At 43.3% G+C, this 15,046-nt stretch overlaps 1 protein-coding gene across 2 annotated transcripts in view; it reads left to right on the top strand.

The window, feature by feature from the left end:
• The window catches only part of CALU (calumenin), a 28,900-nt gene extending 15,024 nt beyond the window's left edge, over positions 1 to 13,876 (top strand). Inside the window, exons 3-7 of one of the 2 annotated variants that reach the window (XM_037889439.2) lie at positions 2,027 to 2,220; positions 7,087 to 7,253; positions 8,828 to 8,888; positions 9,845 to 10,044; positions 11,049 to 13,876. In XM_037889439.2, coding sequence (XP_037745367.1) covers positions 2,027 to 2,220; positions 7,087 to 7,253; positions 8,828 to 8,888; positions 9,845 to 10,044; positions 11,049 to 11,153 — 727 coding nt within the window. In that variant the 3' untranslated portion in view covers positions 11,154 to 13,876. Of the gene's footprint in view, positions 1 to 2,026; positions 2,221 to 2,290; positions 2,485 to 7,086; positions 7,254 to 8,827; positions 8,889 to 9,844; positions 10,045 to 11,048 lie in introns of both variants that reach the window. The other variant, XM_037889440.1, reaches the window with a different exon arrangement.
• Positions 13,877 to 15,046: the final 1,170 nt, after the last annotated feature.

Raw genomic sequence — 15,046 nt, 5'->3', positions numbered from 1 at the left:
AATACTTGTTTTAGTTCTCCAAACGGGTGCCACTTTCATCTGGAAAAACTAATACATAGCACCCTTTTTGTAAGTTTCCTTGTTTTAAAATCCTAGTATGAAGTTATTGCACATTAGGTCACCTTCATTGTATTTGTTCTCCGTCTCAGTTCCTCCAAGTTTCTAAAGGAATCCTGATGGTAGGAACATAGGCATTGTCATATTGTATCAGCCAATGGTCCATTTAGAGAGACAAGGTGGGTGAGGTAATATTGGACCAACTTCTCTCTAATTTCCTGGGACCGACGCAGCTACAATTACACTGCATGCAATGATCCATTTTAGTCTAGTATTCTGTCCCTGACACGAATACCATGGGCTTCAGGTGAAGGTGTGTTTTTTTTTAAAAATGGACAGTTATATAGTAGCATGTCCAGGGAATAGATTTTTCCTAACTTTACAATATACACCCACAACCTCACGTGCTTGTCACAATCGTACTCTTTCAGGCTGAGGAAGACTAGATCAGAAGGTTATTGAAGGAGGCATAGATGGTTGCCTTTGTTTGACACGAGAAATGATTGCCTCCTGCCTGGAATTACTGTGTGTCCGCTCTGTGGCACACTTAGCTCGAGGAGCAAGAGACTGCCTTGGAAATCACACCTGGGTAGTCACTGTGCCAACCAACATTTTTTCATAACTTCCAAAGCGCTTGGCTCCCAGTGCTGCTGAGGCAATGAACACTTTCCCAGAATGTGAGCTGTTCTTCCTGCGTGTGTAACAAGCTTTGCTTGGGCTGTCAGTTGTAAAATTAAACAAGCTTGTTTTTATTGCTTTTGTGAAGAAAGTGTTCTAGTGGGAAAGATCAACAGGTTCTCTTCTAGTGCAAGAGAAATGTCTAGCTCGGAAAACTGGTTACAGAATGTAGAAATATGCAAGAGATCCTCTTTTCAGGTTGTTTTGCTTTTCTAGCCTTTAGGTTTCATCATTGCTTTGCATTTTAATTTCACAGTCCTGCAAAGTTATTGGCTAGAAAAAGCTGGCAATGGGAAGAGTGGGGACTAGGGTAAAATTTTGCTCCTTAAAAATGTCAGAATGGGTATTTGAACCCACCCCTCCCTCTGATATGCCATTTTTCCTTGTTTTACATGTGAAAGGCACTTTCCTCACTCTTTCTGAATCTGAACTGGTATTGTGCTTGGTCAGTCATAACACACTACTAAACCTGATTCTTGTGGCTGGCATGTTTATGTGTGTCTGCTGTTGAAAGAGCCCAGCCTTCGGAGTTGAGAAGGTTCTTGCTCCAAAGCTTTTACAGCACCGCTTTTGGCTGTTCCCTGAAGTCACTGCCTTTCTAGTGATCTTCACGTTGTCAACTGAACTGGAGTTCAGCCTGTGATTAGAGCCATATGCGGCCTAACATGCTGTTCTTATGGACTCCACCGATGTGTTTGGAACAGCTCCTTGTGCTCTGCATGATCTAAAAGTGGATGGAGTGTGACTCAAGGAGCATTCCATAAGCTGCCAGACACAAGGCAATGAGGGGAGTGCTGAGGAAATGGGAGCCTGATGAGGCCTGTCCTTCCCAGCAGGCAGGGCGTTGGAGGTGGGAAAGAAGGGAATGTATCAGAGTCGTAAGGAATCACAAAATAACTGCGGCATCCTCTCTGTCGTGCTGTGATGCATTGCGTTGTGCATCAATATATGATGAAGCTGTATTTTTCTTACGGCTATGAAGAGGAACGAACAAGTCACTGTTCCAGTAGCCTGTGACCTACTGAGGCTGAACTGTGCACCGTCCATTCTGAATCAAGTATTCTCTACATCAGTCTGGTAAATCACTTTCTAAAATTGTGTGACTGGCAAACGCATATAGGACGACACCAGCTGGAAGACAGTTTTGGGTAGCCTGCTGGGTTACAGTTTGGAATTGACTTGTTCACTCCTGCATACAGGTGCAGTGTGCTGCCTGTTAAAATGCACTGCTCTGAGTAGAAAGAGCCTTATTTCCCTTAACTTTTCCTGCATTTCTCTGCATTTTCTACAGAAAGATTGTAAGTAAAATAGATGAAGACAAGGACGGGTTTGTAACTGTGGAGGAGCTCAGAGACTGGATTAAATTTGCACAAAAACGCTGGATTTACGAGGATGTAGAGCGTCAGTGGAAGGGGCACGACCTCAATGAGGACGGCCTCATTTCCTGGGAAGAGTATAAAAATGCCACCTACGGCTACATCTTAGGTAGGTCTTTATTCTTGGGGTAAAAGCTTTGTGGAGCTGGCACCTTGAAACTTGCTGTTTTGTCTTGTAGAATGATTGTAGATAAAATAGACACGGATAAGGATGGGTTTGTGACGGAGGGGGAGCTGAAAGCCTGGATTAAGAAGGCCCAGAAGAAGTACGTGTATGACAATGTTGAACGCCAGTGGCAGGAGTTTGACATGAATCAAGATGGATTAATCTCCTGGGATGAGTACAGAAACGTGACATATGGCACTTACCTGGGTAAGGGGCGAGATGTCAAACCTGCAGACACAGTAGTCGCTAATCAATAAAGCAGAAGTGTTGTGTAACACAGAGCATGGAGAGCTCTTGCAGTAGTATAAGATTCAACTGGGAACAATCTTTTCCTTCATATTAGTAAGAGGTCCATGAAATTGGCAAGCACACAGAAGAATCTTAAAAGCTAAAGTTTGTATGAAGATGCAGCTTTGTAACTCTGCTTTATTGATTAATTTTAATTTAAAAATCTAGTCTAAAATTCAATCTGAGCAGTAATCTTGACAGTTTTATTCAAGGCTTCTGGGCAGACCCTTTGTTTAGCATTTAGTTTAACTCTCCATTGCTTGTAATATCCCACTTGAAGCTCTAAAGCTTTTCCCTAGTAATATTTATCCACTGGTGGCCTTCAATATCTGCAGAAATATATATGTGGCTGTGGAAATGCAGCCATGCTGTAGTAAGGTACTGTATGTTGTCTCTGTATAAATTGTGGTTCACTTGGCTTTTAACAACAGCTACATTTCTGGAATTTGAAGCTCCTGAAGAACGACCTCAACTGTCTTTTCATAAACTCAGGACGAAAAAAATAAAATGTATGTCTTAGCTCTGTTTCTCCTCTCCACTCCACCCCCACTTCCAGTGGGGGCCTGCCCTTTTTTTAGCAGTGGCCCTGTGACATAGAGCCTAGGTCTGTTTACGAAGAAGTAAAGACTGGCAGTATCTGTGGAGATCTTTGAAGGGGGGAGTTGGTGAGGGAGGGGCTATTTTGAGTAGGGCTGTGGGAGAACGAAGACTAGCAAAGGGACTTGTAACCTGGATTGCATACAGGTGTGGTATGAACATAAGAATGGCCATATTGGGTCAGACCAAAGGTCCATCCAGCCCAGTATCCTGTCGGCTGACCGTGGCCAATGCCAGGTGCCCCAGAGGGAGGGAACCTAACAGGTAATGATCAAGTGATCTCTCTCCTGCCATCCATCTCCACCCTCTGACAAACAGAGGCTAGGGACACCATTCTTTACCCATACTGACTAATAGCCATTAATGGACTTCACCTCCATGAATTTATCTAGTTCTCTTTTAAACCCTGTTATAGTCCTAGCCTTCACAACCTCCTCAGGCAAGGAGTTCCACGGGTTGACTGTGCGCTGTGTGAAGAAGAACTTCCTTTTATTTGTTTTAAACCTGCTGCCCATTAATTTCATTTGGTGGCCCCTAATTCTTATATTATGGGAACAAGTAAATAACTTTTCCTTATTCATTTTCTCCACACCACTCATGATTTTATAGACCTCTATCATATCCCCCCCCTTAGTGTCCTCTGTTCCAAGCTGAAAAGTCCTAGCCTCTTTAATCTCTCCTCATATGGGACCCGTTCCAAACCACTAATCATTTTAGTTGGTATGATGGAATAAATTTTGCAGAGCAGTGTGACTGTTTCTGGACTCTCATAATACATTTTGAAAGCATGTAATAAATTTATGTTGCATCTTGTTTGCTCTCTTCTGGCTAATCCATGTCCCTCCAGGGCTGTTTCTATCACTTCACTCCGCTGAGCAGTTTTAGACAGCTGTAAGGTTTGGGGCTTTTCCCTGCCACTTTTAAGTAACCCGTTAAAACTCAAGACCGGCAATGTTCAGTCCAGCACCAATGACTAGTTAAGAAGAAAGATCCTGTGACCCTGTAGAACTAGAAACAAGTCTTATAACACGAACTAGAAAGGGAAAATACCAGATTTCTGATGGGATCCACAGCACTTGTTTCTAGTCCTGGGATATTCCAAGGTATCTGATCTTTACAATTTGACAATGTTAAGTATATAGAAAAACTATCTTGGGTCATCCTGAGGGTTTTTATGGCTTTCTCTGAAGCCCATGCAGTTAGATCAGACCCCTGTCTCTGCAGGGGTATATTTAAAATGTCCTAATGAACAAAGTAATATACTCAAAATATTTCTCAAGTTTTATTTGTAACACATATGGCATATGTAGAGCCCATGAGAAGGTGGTATGCCATAAAGATCTCATTCCCAGGATTTTGGGATGGGCACATTACTCACCAGTGCCTCAGGTTAATGCTGATAAAATCTTCATAATGCACTTGCACCACCTTTTACTCACTTCGTTATATACAATTTATATATACAGATATATTTATCTACTAAATAGTTAATATATTAAAACTACTCCGGTCTTCCTTTCATAACTACAATGCTGATCTGTCCCTGACAGCCATGTATGTGTAATGGCTTGGCTTCCCACTTTTGTTCAAAGGTCAATACTTTTCCATAATAGTATCTGGTGAAAGATCTTCATGTCTGTTGTGAAAAGCTGTTTTCCCTTTTTCTGGCATGAACAAATTTGGAAATGCTTCTCAAACGTTTGACACCCAGCCAGGAAACTAACAGATCCCTTTACCTAATTGAGAACATACATCTTCCATACTTTAGGAGCTGAGACACCATCCTCTTTCACTGCGGCTCTTTTGGCTGTTGTATGTAGTATTTTTAAAATTAGGTTTTTGTGATCTAAATGAAACAGCATGTTAGTAAGCTCCAAGACCATGCTAGTCACTTCACTGCTGCACTTGAATAGTGTGTGTAAGCTTCTGAGTACCCCATGCTTTAGCATACATCACCAGAATGCAAAAGGAATTTCTGTGCACCGAGGCTGTGCACAATGATACAATAAGCAGGCTCTATGTGGAAGATTTGCTTAGATTATGATCTGATGTCCTTGTTAAAGAACAAAGCCATTATATTCTTTGCTTATGTTTAATATTGGCTCTAAATGGCACCAACTTCATATGCAGGCTTCAGAACCTGGCACCTGGCCTTGCTGCTATGTTGCTCATAAACAGTGATTTTTTTTTTTTTTTTAAGTACTCTGGATCTGCATTCTCTTCCATCTGTGGAGTTCAGCCTGTGATTAGAGCCACATGCGGCCTATGTCCCAAAGACAGCGTTCTGAATTTTCCCATATACACTGTCAAGTACTCCATGCTGTGGTGAACCAGGGGTGTTAGATGTATAAGTGCTCTTGAGCTGGCCAGATGAAGTCCAAAAGAGCAAACCTGGATGCTGCTGCTGCAGTGTTAACAGTACCACTAGGTGACCTGAATTTTAGTGTGTACCTTGAATGTTTTCTACGTCTATTTCTGTTGTGGCCTTGCTCTGCAAAGTTCTAATGAGCTGTGCAGTTGAAGCCAATAACTGCAAATCACTAAGTCTTGGCTTGGTTCATAGCTCTTTAACGCCAATTTTTTGGAGAGTCTTAATCTTTTGTAAACAACATAGGAATTTTTGTGCCAACGTGTGCAAGTATTTTACTAAAGCACTTAATTTAGCCTAGCATGACATGAGGACACAGCGGGGGGAGGAAAAAAAAAAAAAGAGCAAGCTAGATAGTTATTTGCTTCCTTTAATTTACCCTTAATTCACATCGTTGTTACATATGTGTTTCTCGAAGCAGTTATCCTTGTCTTTTAAGTTACACTTAAAAGAAATGTATTCCTTATACTTCTGCTCCATGTAAAAATGAACGTGAGACTGGTGACCTCATAACTTGAATTGACGGTGCCATTTGCAGAAGTTGTAGCAAATGGAGTGTCAACCAGACCACTGTATAGCATGGGTGCTAACTTACCCACAGAGAGAGAGTGTTTTTGCTTTAGTAGATAAATGGACAATAATAGTATAGCCCCCAAACTGTCACAACTGAACATACATTCACCAGATCAAAATTCCTTTTACTGTTTTATTTTTAATATTTGCCTAATCAGAATTTTAAAGTGTCAGTATTTAATTTAGTGTTTCATGTTCACAAGATGGTAACCACATTCTGGACTAAATAAACTCTAAACTGGGCTTTCATTAGCCCAGGATATGATTAATTACTCTGACAAAGGGGCACCTGTATATTATTACTATTTTAGTTATTAAATGTACTTTGTCCTCAAGTATCCACTGCTAATTAAAAAACCTTGCGACAAACACGGGCCCCATAAATAGGATAGTAATTTCATATACAAATTATATGAAGTCTGATTAAATTTAATCACCCTAATAGGCCCTCAGGCCCTTTTGGGGCAAATATAAGTATCTAGATTTGGACAGTCAGCAGTGTTGCTCTTGCTTTGAAAATGCCTGTTGCACCTCCGTGGAAGAGCATAATCCCATTACATATTCTATTCCAAGAGTAGCCAAAATCTAGCCCACAGTCTCTCCTACCTTTAACACAGAGAAGACATAGCCCAATGAGATTACAGTTGTCAGAATACAATGTTTATCTTGATCAAAGTGTCCTCAGCTGAGATAAGCTTGGGAGCGTTTCATGTTGACACTTGTCTCTTCAAGATGCCCCTCTGTTTAAAATGTAGAACCAGTGGAGACCTTTTCCACTTCATGCAAAATAGGTGCAGTCTCTGGAGTCCTAATGAGTTTTCACTGTAACCCTTGGATGTGCAAGGTTTGGGCTCTCCTGACACACATTGTGAACTTTCCCTAGTCAACAGCAAAAGGAAAATTTGAAATGCGATACTGGTGCAATTGTTTTGTGGATGAGCTTTGGAGTCTAAAATGGGTATAACTTGTCTGTTTCTGCCCAGATGACCCAGACCCTGATGATGGGTTCAACTACAAACAGATGATGATGAGGGATGAACGAAGGTTCAAAATGGCTGACAAGGATGGAGACTTGATTGCTACCAAGGAAGAATTTACTGCCTTTCTGCATCCAGAAGAATATGACTACATGAAAGATATAGTAGTACAGGTGGGTGCCATTTAGAAAGCAGGTTGAGATGACCTGGGGCCTTAAGGTGTAGGGAGGAAGTAAAATAAAGAGGTTTTTATACTTGCTGTCTCAGGCTAGTAACAGTCTGGTATCTCCCAGTTACCAGTGATCTCACAGGAGTACGTCGTTGGCCTGTTGGGTGAGGGGGAGGTGTGTATAAGGTTTACTTACTGGTGGGCACAGCTTTTTGTAAGGTTTCATTTTTTATCCTAAAGTTTTGAGGTTTTTGTAAACTATTCCAAATGTTTAAAAAAAATCTTGCCTGACCCCTCCTCCCCAGAAGCGGCAGTTCCAGGCAGCAGCCAGTTCTGTGATGGATAGCGTTGCAAACCTAATGAATGCCCTGATGGGCTTTGCAGGAACTAAGAGAAGAAAAGATGCTTCTAGTCACTGACATGCTAAGTGGCTCCTCTTCACTTGGCTAGTGGTAGCATGCAGCACACGTTGCTGAAGGGGGTGGAATTATGTTCCACTTCCAGGGCACATTTAAACTCCTTTGTCAGTCTGTCCTCTTGTGCTGTGCACCAGAGCAGACCTTCCATACGCAGCTGCGTTTGATGGCTGTTTTGGAGACTTTTCCATTTAGCAATTGCTATTTTCTGACGCACAGGTGTATCAGCTAATCCTTCTATTAAAAAAAAGTATATACAGTAACTCCTCGCTTAATGTTGTAGTTCTGTTCCTGAAAAATGCTACTTTAAGTGAAACAATGTTAAGCGAATCCAATTTCCCCATAAAAATTAATGTAAATGGGGGGGGAGGGAGGGGTGTTAGGTTCCAGGGAATTTTTTTTCAACAAACAAAAGACTATGTATAGATACACTCACTCACTCACTCTCTCTGTCTCTCTCTCTCTGTCTCTAACAATTTAATACTGTACATGGCAATGATGATTGTGAATCTTGGCTGAGGTGGTTGAGTCAGAGGGTGGAAGAGGGTGAGATATTTCCCAGGGAATGCCTTACTGCTAATTGATGAACTAGCACTAGGCTGAGCCCTCAAGGGTTAACCCATTGTTGTTAATGTAGCCTCACACTCTACAAGGCAGCACGAATGGAGGGAGGGGAGACAGCATGGCAGAGAGAGACAGAGACACACACACACTGTGTGTGTGTGTGAGAGAGAGAGACGCGCATTGCTCCTTCAAGTACGCCGACCCCACTCTAAGTACATTGCCTTTTTAAGTAGATCAGTAAGTTGAGACAGCAGCTGCTGCCAGCAAGCTTCTGTAGGTGTTCTTCCCTTCCCTTCTCTTCTCTCCTCTCCTCTCCCCCTCCCCCACCCGTGGAGATAAGGTACAGGGGGAGGGGGACACCCTGACATTAGCATCCCTCTTTCCCCCACCCCACCCCACCCCCGGCACAGCAAGCAGGAGACTCCCAGGAGCAGCTCCAAGGAAGAGGGCAGGAGCAGCACACGGCAGTGTGCGGAGGGACAGCTGAACTGCTGGCAATTTGCTGTCTCATGTTTTCTCCTCTAAGTGGTAGAGAGCCATAAAAAGACCTTTCTTTGTCCATGAACTTTGAGGCTAACCTAGTCCTTTTTTTGAATAGGAAACCATGGAAGATATCGACAAGAATAGGGATGGCGTCATTGACTTGGAAGAATACATAGGTAAGCAACTTGCACGCTGTCCTTGAGTCTGCTGATAATGTGTTCGCTTCCCATCAGTGCTTTGTAAAAAGATACTCCCAAATGAAATTACATTGCAGCCTCTTGTGACCAGTATTTGTGCCAAAGCAGTCATGCTCTTTAATCTCTTCTTCCTAGCCTACTCTCTGGAATTTTTCTAATGGGTCCCTCTTTGCTCCCTAACTTTGAAACTGAGTTTGATAGTTTTTTTTCCCCCACGTCAATCCTTACTATGTAATTCCAAGTTAACTGCATAACCAAAATGACATGTATAATTTGCTTGGGGGTAACTAGACAAAATGCAAGTATGATCACAGACCCCTAGGTAGAAGGGAACGTCTGCTCTAAGTCCATAGGCTGCTGTCTAATATATGATGGGGCCTGCCAATTGCAGAACAGCGCTGCCACTGCTCTTGGCAGTAGTAAGTAACAGAGCAGCTGTCATTTTAGCTCTTATTTTTTTTAATGGAAAGCTTTGGCATTGAATAAGTGTGGTAATAAATGCCTCTGACTCTAAAATATATGCCAATATAGAGACTCTGCACATTTCTCTAAACATGTTTAAAGTAACCTTTTTAAACCTAAATGTCTGGGCTAATCTCACGAAAGTAATGAGATCCAGGGCTAGGTGGCCACTCGGAAAATGGGTGGAAAATATGCAGCTCCCTAGATGTGTGGTGTGGCCTGCGGTCACTGTCGTATGTAATAGAGGGCTGCACCCTGCAGCAAATGCTTTAAGAAGGCTGTAGCGCCGCATGCGGGGATCTGCAGTTTCTACTGGCTGCATGTCCGTCTTGAAGATGGGGATGACTGCTGCAATTTCTCTGCTTAACTTAGGTGTAACCACCTTGCTTGACGATTTGCTTGCACAGTCCCAAGTGGAACAAAGAGGTGAGGGGGTGTTCTTGCATCAGCAGCTGTCTTGTGTTCTTGTTCAGGGGATATGTACAGTCATGATGGCGATGCTGATGAGCCAGAGTGGGTGAAGACCGAGCGGGAGCAGTTTGTGGAGTTCAGAGACAAGAATCGAGATGGGAAGATGGACAAGGAGGAGACAAAAGATTGGATCCTTCCCTCGGATTACGACCACGCTGAGGCAGAAGCACGGCACCTTGTCTACGAGTCTGATCAGAACAAGGTGGGAGGAGCTTTGTCCCCTTCAGTGTCTTGTCCTGTGCAGGATGGAGGCTTCAAAAGCCATTTCAGAATTGTCTCTGAGGATCACTTTGTAATTCTGGCAAGAAGCCCGAGTTACTGTGAGCAGCTCCACTGATGCTCTCCCTTTCAGTAGTGATTTTGGAGCTTACCTCAGTAAACTTAACAACTCTAGGGCCCTTTTTTCCTGGAGCTAGCACCGACTATTTAAAAAGTTTGGCAAACACTCTTTTCTTGCTTAGGGAGGCAGCCACACCTCTGCCATATTGGAGAACAAGGCATGAGCCCTTCTCTTCACCCCACCCTCCCCAGAATGCCTTGGGTGAAAACCTGCAATGGTCTCTACAATTGTCTCCATATAACTAAGAGGATGGGAATCTGTCATGGCTGCTGCGTGAATCTGAGCTCACAGAACTGTGCAGGGGAGACGCGCGCGCACACGCGCTCTGGGGAAACTAGGGCCCAGGTGGTACCTGCTCCCCACCATGTGACCTTGGGGGAATGCTGAGAAAGGAGCCAGCGGTAGGAGCAGATGAGGAAAGCTGGGCCCTTTAGCCATTCAGAGAGCTCTCTACAGTTGTGACGGGGCTCTCTCTGCCCTGCACTGATTGGCTGCTTGATCCAGCCCTTCCCTCTTCTCCCCTCCCCCCCCCAAATCTCCTTACCCCAGCTTCACTGAACACCAGTCCCATTTACCTCCTTCCCTTCCCTTCCCATTTAGCTGAGCCCCTCGTAAGGAAATCCCACCCAAAAAACCCACAACACACAACTTGTGGCACTACCATGACATTTACCACCATCACATTGTTCACTCTGGTTGTGTGTTCCACCCCTCCCCCAACCATGTGTCTGTCTGGTCTGTTCCGGGGTGGGGACAGTCTCCTCTGCTGTGTTTGTCCAGCACCCAGCACAGTGGGAGCTGAATGCTTGGCTGCTCCTTAGCCACTACCATAATAAACTTGACTAACATATTCTTTTTAATTTTAGGATGGCAAACTCACCAAAGAGGAGATCGTTGACAAGTATGACTTGTTCGTGGGTAGCCAGGCCACAGACTTCGGGGAAGCCTTAGTACGACACGATGAGTTTTAAGACATGTACAGAGAAAACTGTTTCTTAAAAGTAATTTATTTTTTACAGTTTCTGGATTAACATGAGAAACGTTTTCGCTACTGAGACTGTTATTTCAGGCTATGAGGTGAAAAATCCTGTCCTGTCCCCTTTCCCTTTCCCAAAGGGATGGGGACATGGTGTTCTGAAAGTGACTCTGTAATGATAACACTTGTGGTTTTTAGATTTACACTTTGTTTCATGTCTAACAAGTTCTGTTTATTTTTGTATTTGTTTGGGTTCCGTGTGAAATGAAGAATGCATATCCTGAAAAGTTAGCTGCAGAGCAATGATAGTTCCTTCCCCAGTGCCCTACCTCCCTCTATCCCCCTTAATGTTGTATAGACGTAGCTACAGAATTTTTTACAAGCCACAGAACAATAAGGTCAAGCAACAAAGCTATATGATGTTTGTTTAGACTGGGGAATGCAAATTCAGCCTGAGGGCCACAATGGCAGCTTGTTCGGAGCCCAAGGGCAACACACAATGTGCTACAACTGAGCACTTTGCAGTCATCTTCAGTGCAAAAGACATTCTCCCAAAATGCAATGCTGTATCTTGTCCCACGAAGTCAAGTACATTGCATGCTGGGAGCTGCCTGTCTGTGGACTGCACTGTAGAATTGGGGGATTCTGTGTGACTGCAGACTGCCTTTTGGCCATTCCTGCTTTGCAGACCCCTTCAAAATAGGCACCATGGTGTATGGCAGCAGCAAGACAAACCTGTGCTTGCTCTTCTCCAGAGCATTCCTTCATGAGGCCTTTGCTGTTCTCGGAGCTCCAGGAATCTGAACTAATACAGCAAGTGTGATCTGAAGCTTTCCATCCAGAAATATGTGGGAGGTAGGGCCGTCTTGCAGATGCTGCTAAAATCCTCAGCCTGAGTTTTGTGTTTGCCGCAGGGTCTCTGTAAATGCAAGTTACTTGTGCATTACATTCTTCTGAATCCATATGGCTTTCCTGTACATAGTTAATCAAAGCCATGTGACCCTACTAGATGAGGCAAGAGGCTGATGTGATGTGAGCCTCTGTATGTTATACAGGGAAATCAACCAGGAAAAGTGGCTGATCCTAAATTGGTCCCTTAAGGCAAGGAACAAAGTGGATGGGTGCAGCTTGCTCCATGGGGTTAGGGATGGAAATGGGAGGGGCTCCCTTTTTATTTAAACCATTAGACTTCTGCAAATCATACATCATTGAAGTGCCTTTACCTGCCAAAACAAAAACAAACCGGGGCTAGGTCGTCAGTTTAGGAACCTCAAGATGAAATGCGCCAAAAGAGGATAACTAAGAAACAACAAGGCTACAAGAAACCAGAGAATAAAAACTCTGAAGATTGAAATTAACCTTTGTGTGTTCTGCTCCTGTGCAGTGGTTAAACAGCAGTATTAGTAGAAAGCTTTGCAGCAGTGTTCTTACCTTCTTGTGAATTTTTAACCATATGCTGCCTATTTTACCAGGGATTTTCTTACCTCAGAAGGCAAACCACTTACTTCGTTGTATCCTGAGGTATTTCCTTATGCTTTTTTCTTTAACCAGGGAGAACTGCTGTTAGAGAGCCAGAGATAAGTGATTGCCAAGAGATGACTTCTCTACCTTAGCTGGTGACTCTTCCTTGGAGTGCCATTTTGCACAGCTTAGTGGGTCACTTGCACTTCTCATGTGTGGGGCCTAGTGGGGGGAGTGTTGAAATTTGTCTAAAGCAATCACTGTGTTTGCAAACATAGGTCATTTCCTTCACTATATTGTCCTGTAAACACTAACGCCAGCCTCTTCTGGCCCCTTAACTGTAATAAACTTGGGCCTCTTTTTCTTTAAATTGGTTTGTTTCAAGGATTAAAGGCTTGAAACATTAAGTATGTGTACTCCTATTATTTCATGTAACTTTCTACAAATAACACACTTTTGATATAACTTGAGACAATGAATCAAATCATAATCAAGCATTGTATATGAGATTTGTATGGTATACGTGCCTTTAGTGTTCACCCCTGAAGTATGGGTGTTCTGACCCTTGGATGTGCTTTATGGTTTGGGATAAAGCCAGGAAGAATCCTACTCTAATAAACAAAACTTACACATAGCAAAGGAATCTGGAGGGGATGAAGGCCAGGTAATGCAGCAGTGATAGGGCTCACTACAGGAAGGCCATAGCCTCACATTTCTGGTGACCCAAGCTGCTTTTGGGTCTCACATTTAAAATGAATTCCATTTCCTCCTGGCCTCCGTTCGTCCCATCATAAAACCTCCATGTGGTTTTGACACAGTTGGGTGTCTTTGCGTGTGAGGCTCAGGACTTTGAAATGGTCTAGTGCTGTTCAAAGTCACAATTGAGATGCATTTACAGAGCTATGTGGCAGAAGTTTGCACAGCTGCTGTCAGCACTAATGACTGGTGCAGACACATTATAAACACTAAAATTCTTTCACCAGTAAAGTAAAACCTATTTCATATGTTCAGCATCAGGAGAGGTTTGGCCATATTCAGTGCTCTGCGATGCACATCAGTTTAATCTAAGCGTTTTCCCACTTCTACTGTATGTTATCAAAGCAAATGTAAAGCTGGTGAAAAACAGATTGCACACCCAAGGTGTCTGTTCCCATGAATGCTAATCCTCTAGATTTTTTTTTTGTAGAGTGTAAACAGATTTTTATAATGTATGTCGGACGTAAATCTGTCTCAATAAAACTGTTTACATTCACTGTGGCTTCAAATGTGCGTTGTTATCATTCAGCAACTGAGACTAGGAATGATCTGTTAGTTGTATTGGAATGATTTGTAATCTGTCATCACTAAGAAACAGTGCAAGTGGGATGCTGCAGCGAGAATAAGTACTTCTATAAAACTGCACCTTGTGGGAGCAGAGCCCTGGCTCAATTTATGGACTTGCATCCTGAATGGGCTAAGAAAACTAGATCGGCCATACTGGCTCAGACCAATGATATATCTAGCCCAGTATCCTGTCTTCTGACAGTGACCAATGCCAGACGCTTCAGCGGGCATGAACAGAACAGGGCAACTATTGAGTGATCCATCTCCTATTGTCCACTCCCAGCTTCTGGCAGTTGGAGGTTTAGGGACACCCAGAGCATGGGGTTGCATCTCTGACCCTCTTGGCTAATAGCCATTGATGGACTTTATCCTCCATGAACTTATCTAGTTCTTTTTTGAACCCAGTTGTACTTCTGGCCTTCACAACATCCCCTGGCAATGAGTTCCACAGGTTGACACTGTAAAGTTAAGCAGAATACACTGACGGTAGATTGCTTAGTCAGCCAGCAAGTTAGAAGTTTTTTATATTAGGTGAAAATAAAACTGCCTCTAGCACACAATCAAATGAACAAGTCAATCAGAGAACTTTCCACTGATGCAATTCTCAGGAGCCCAGAGCTGTTCAGGGGTCACTCTCCTATCATTGAGATGCCGTCACTGCTGGCATGGAATATTCTTTGCTTTTAACGTTGCGGGGGGAATGTCTCAAATTGGAACTACCATTGCAGTTTTAGGTCGATACAATCTAATATTTACCTATGCTGGATGACCTCCCTTTGGCATCTGTTACTGGATGTCTGTTTAAAAGCTGAACCCCTGGTGGCTGTATAGACACAGATGCAGCATCTGAAGTTATAAGCCTATTTTTGTCTCCAGTAGCTTCCTGTACAGGCAGAGAATACTTTCATTTGGACAACTTAAATGAGATTGGAGACGCTGGGTAGGAGTTGAGCTCCGTTTCCTCTCCATCTCTCTTCTTGGCCTCATCTACACTAGGAAACAGCAGCTCTTAGGTGAACTGGGGCTGACCGTGGAATGTCCTCATCCGTGCTTGCAGCTAAACCATGATCAGCATAGGCACAGTGGATCCAATTGGTGCTATTT

This window comes from Chelonia mydas, chromosome 1, assembly GCF_015237465.2.
Source record: "Chelonia mydas isolate rCheMyd1 chromosome 1, rCheMyd1.pri.v2, whole genome shotgun sequence".
In the NCBI taxonomy this organism is placed as follows: Eukaryota; Metazoa; Chordata; order Testudines; family Cheloniidae; genus Chelonia; species Chelonia mydas.
Note: the sequence above shows the minus strand (reverse complement) of the source record. Positions and strands in the feature narration are given on the sequence as shown.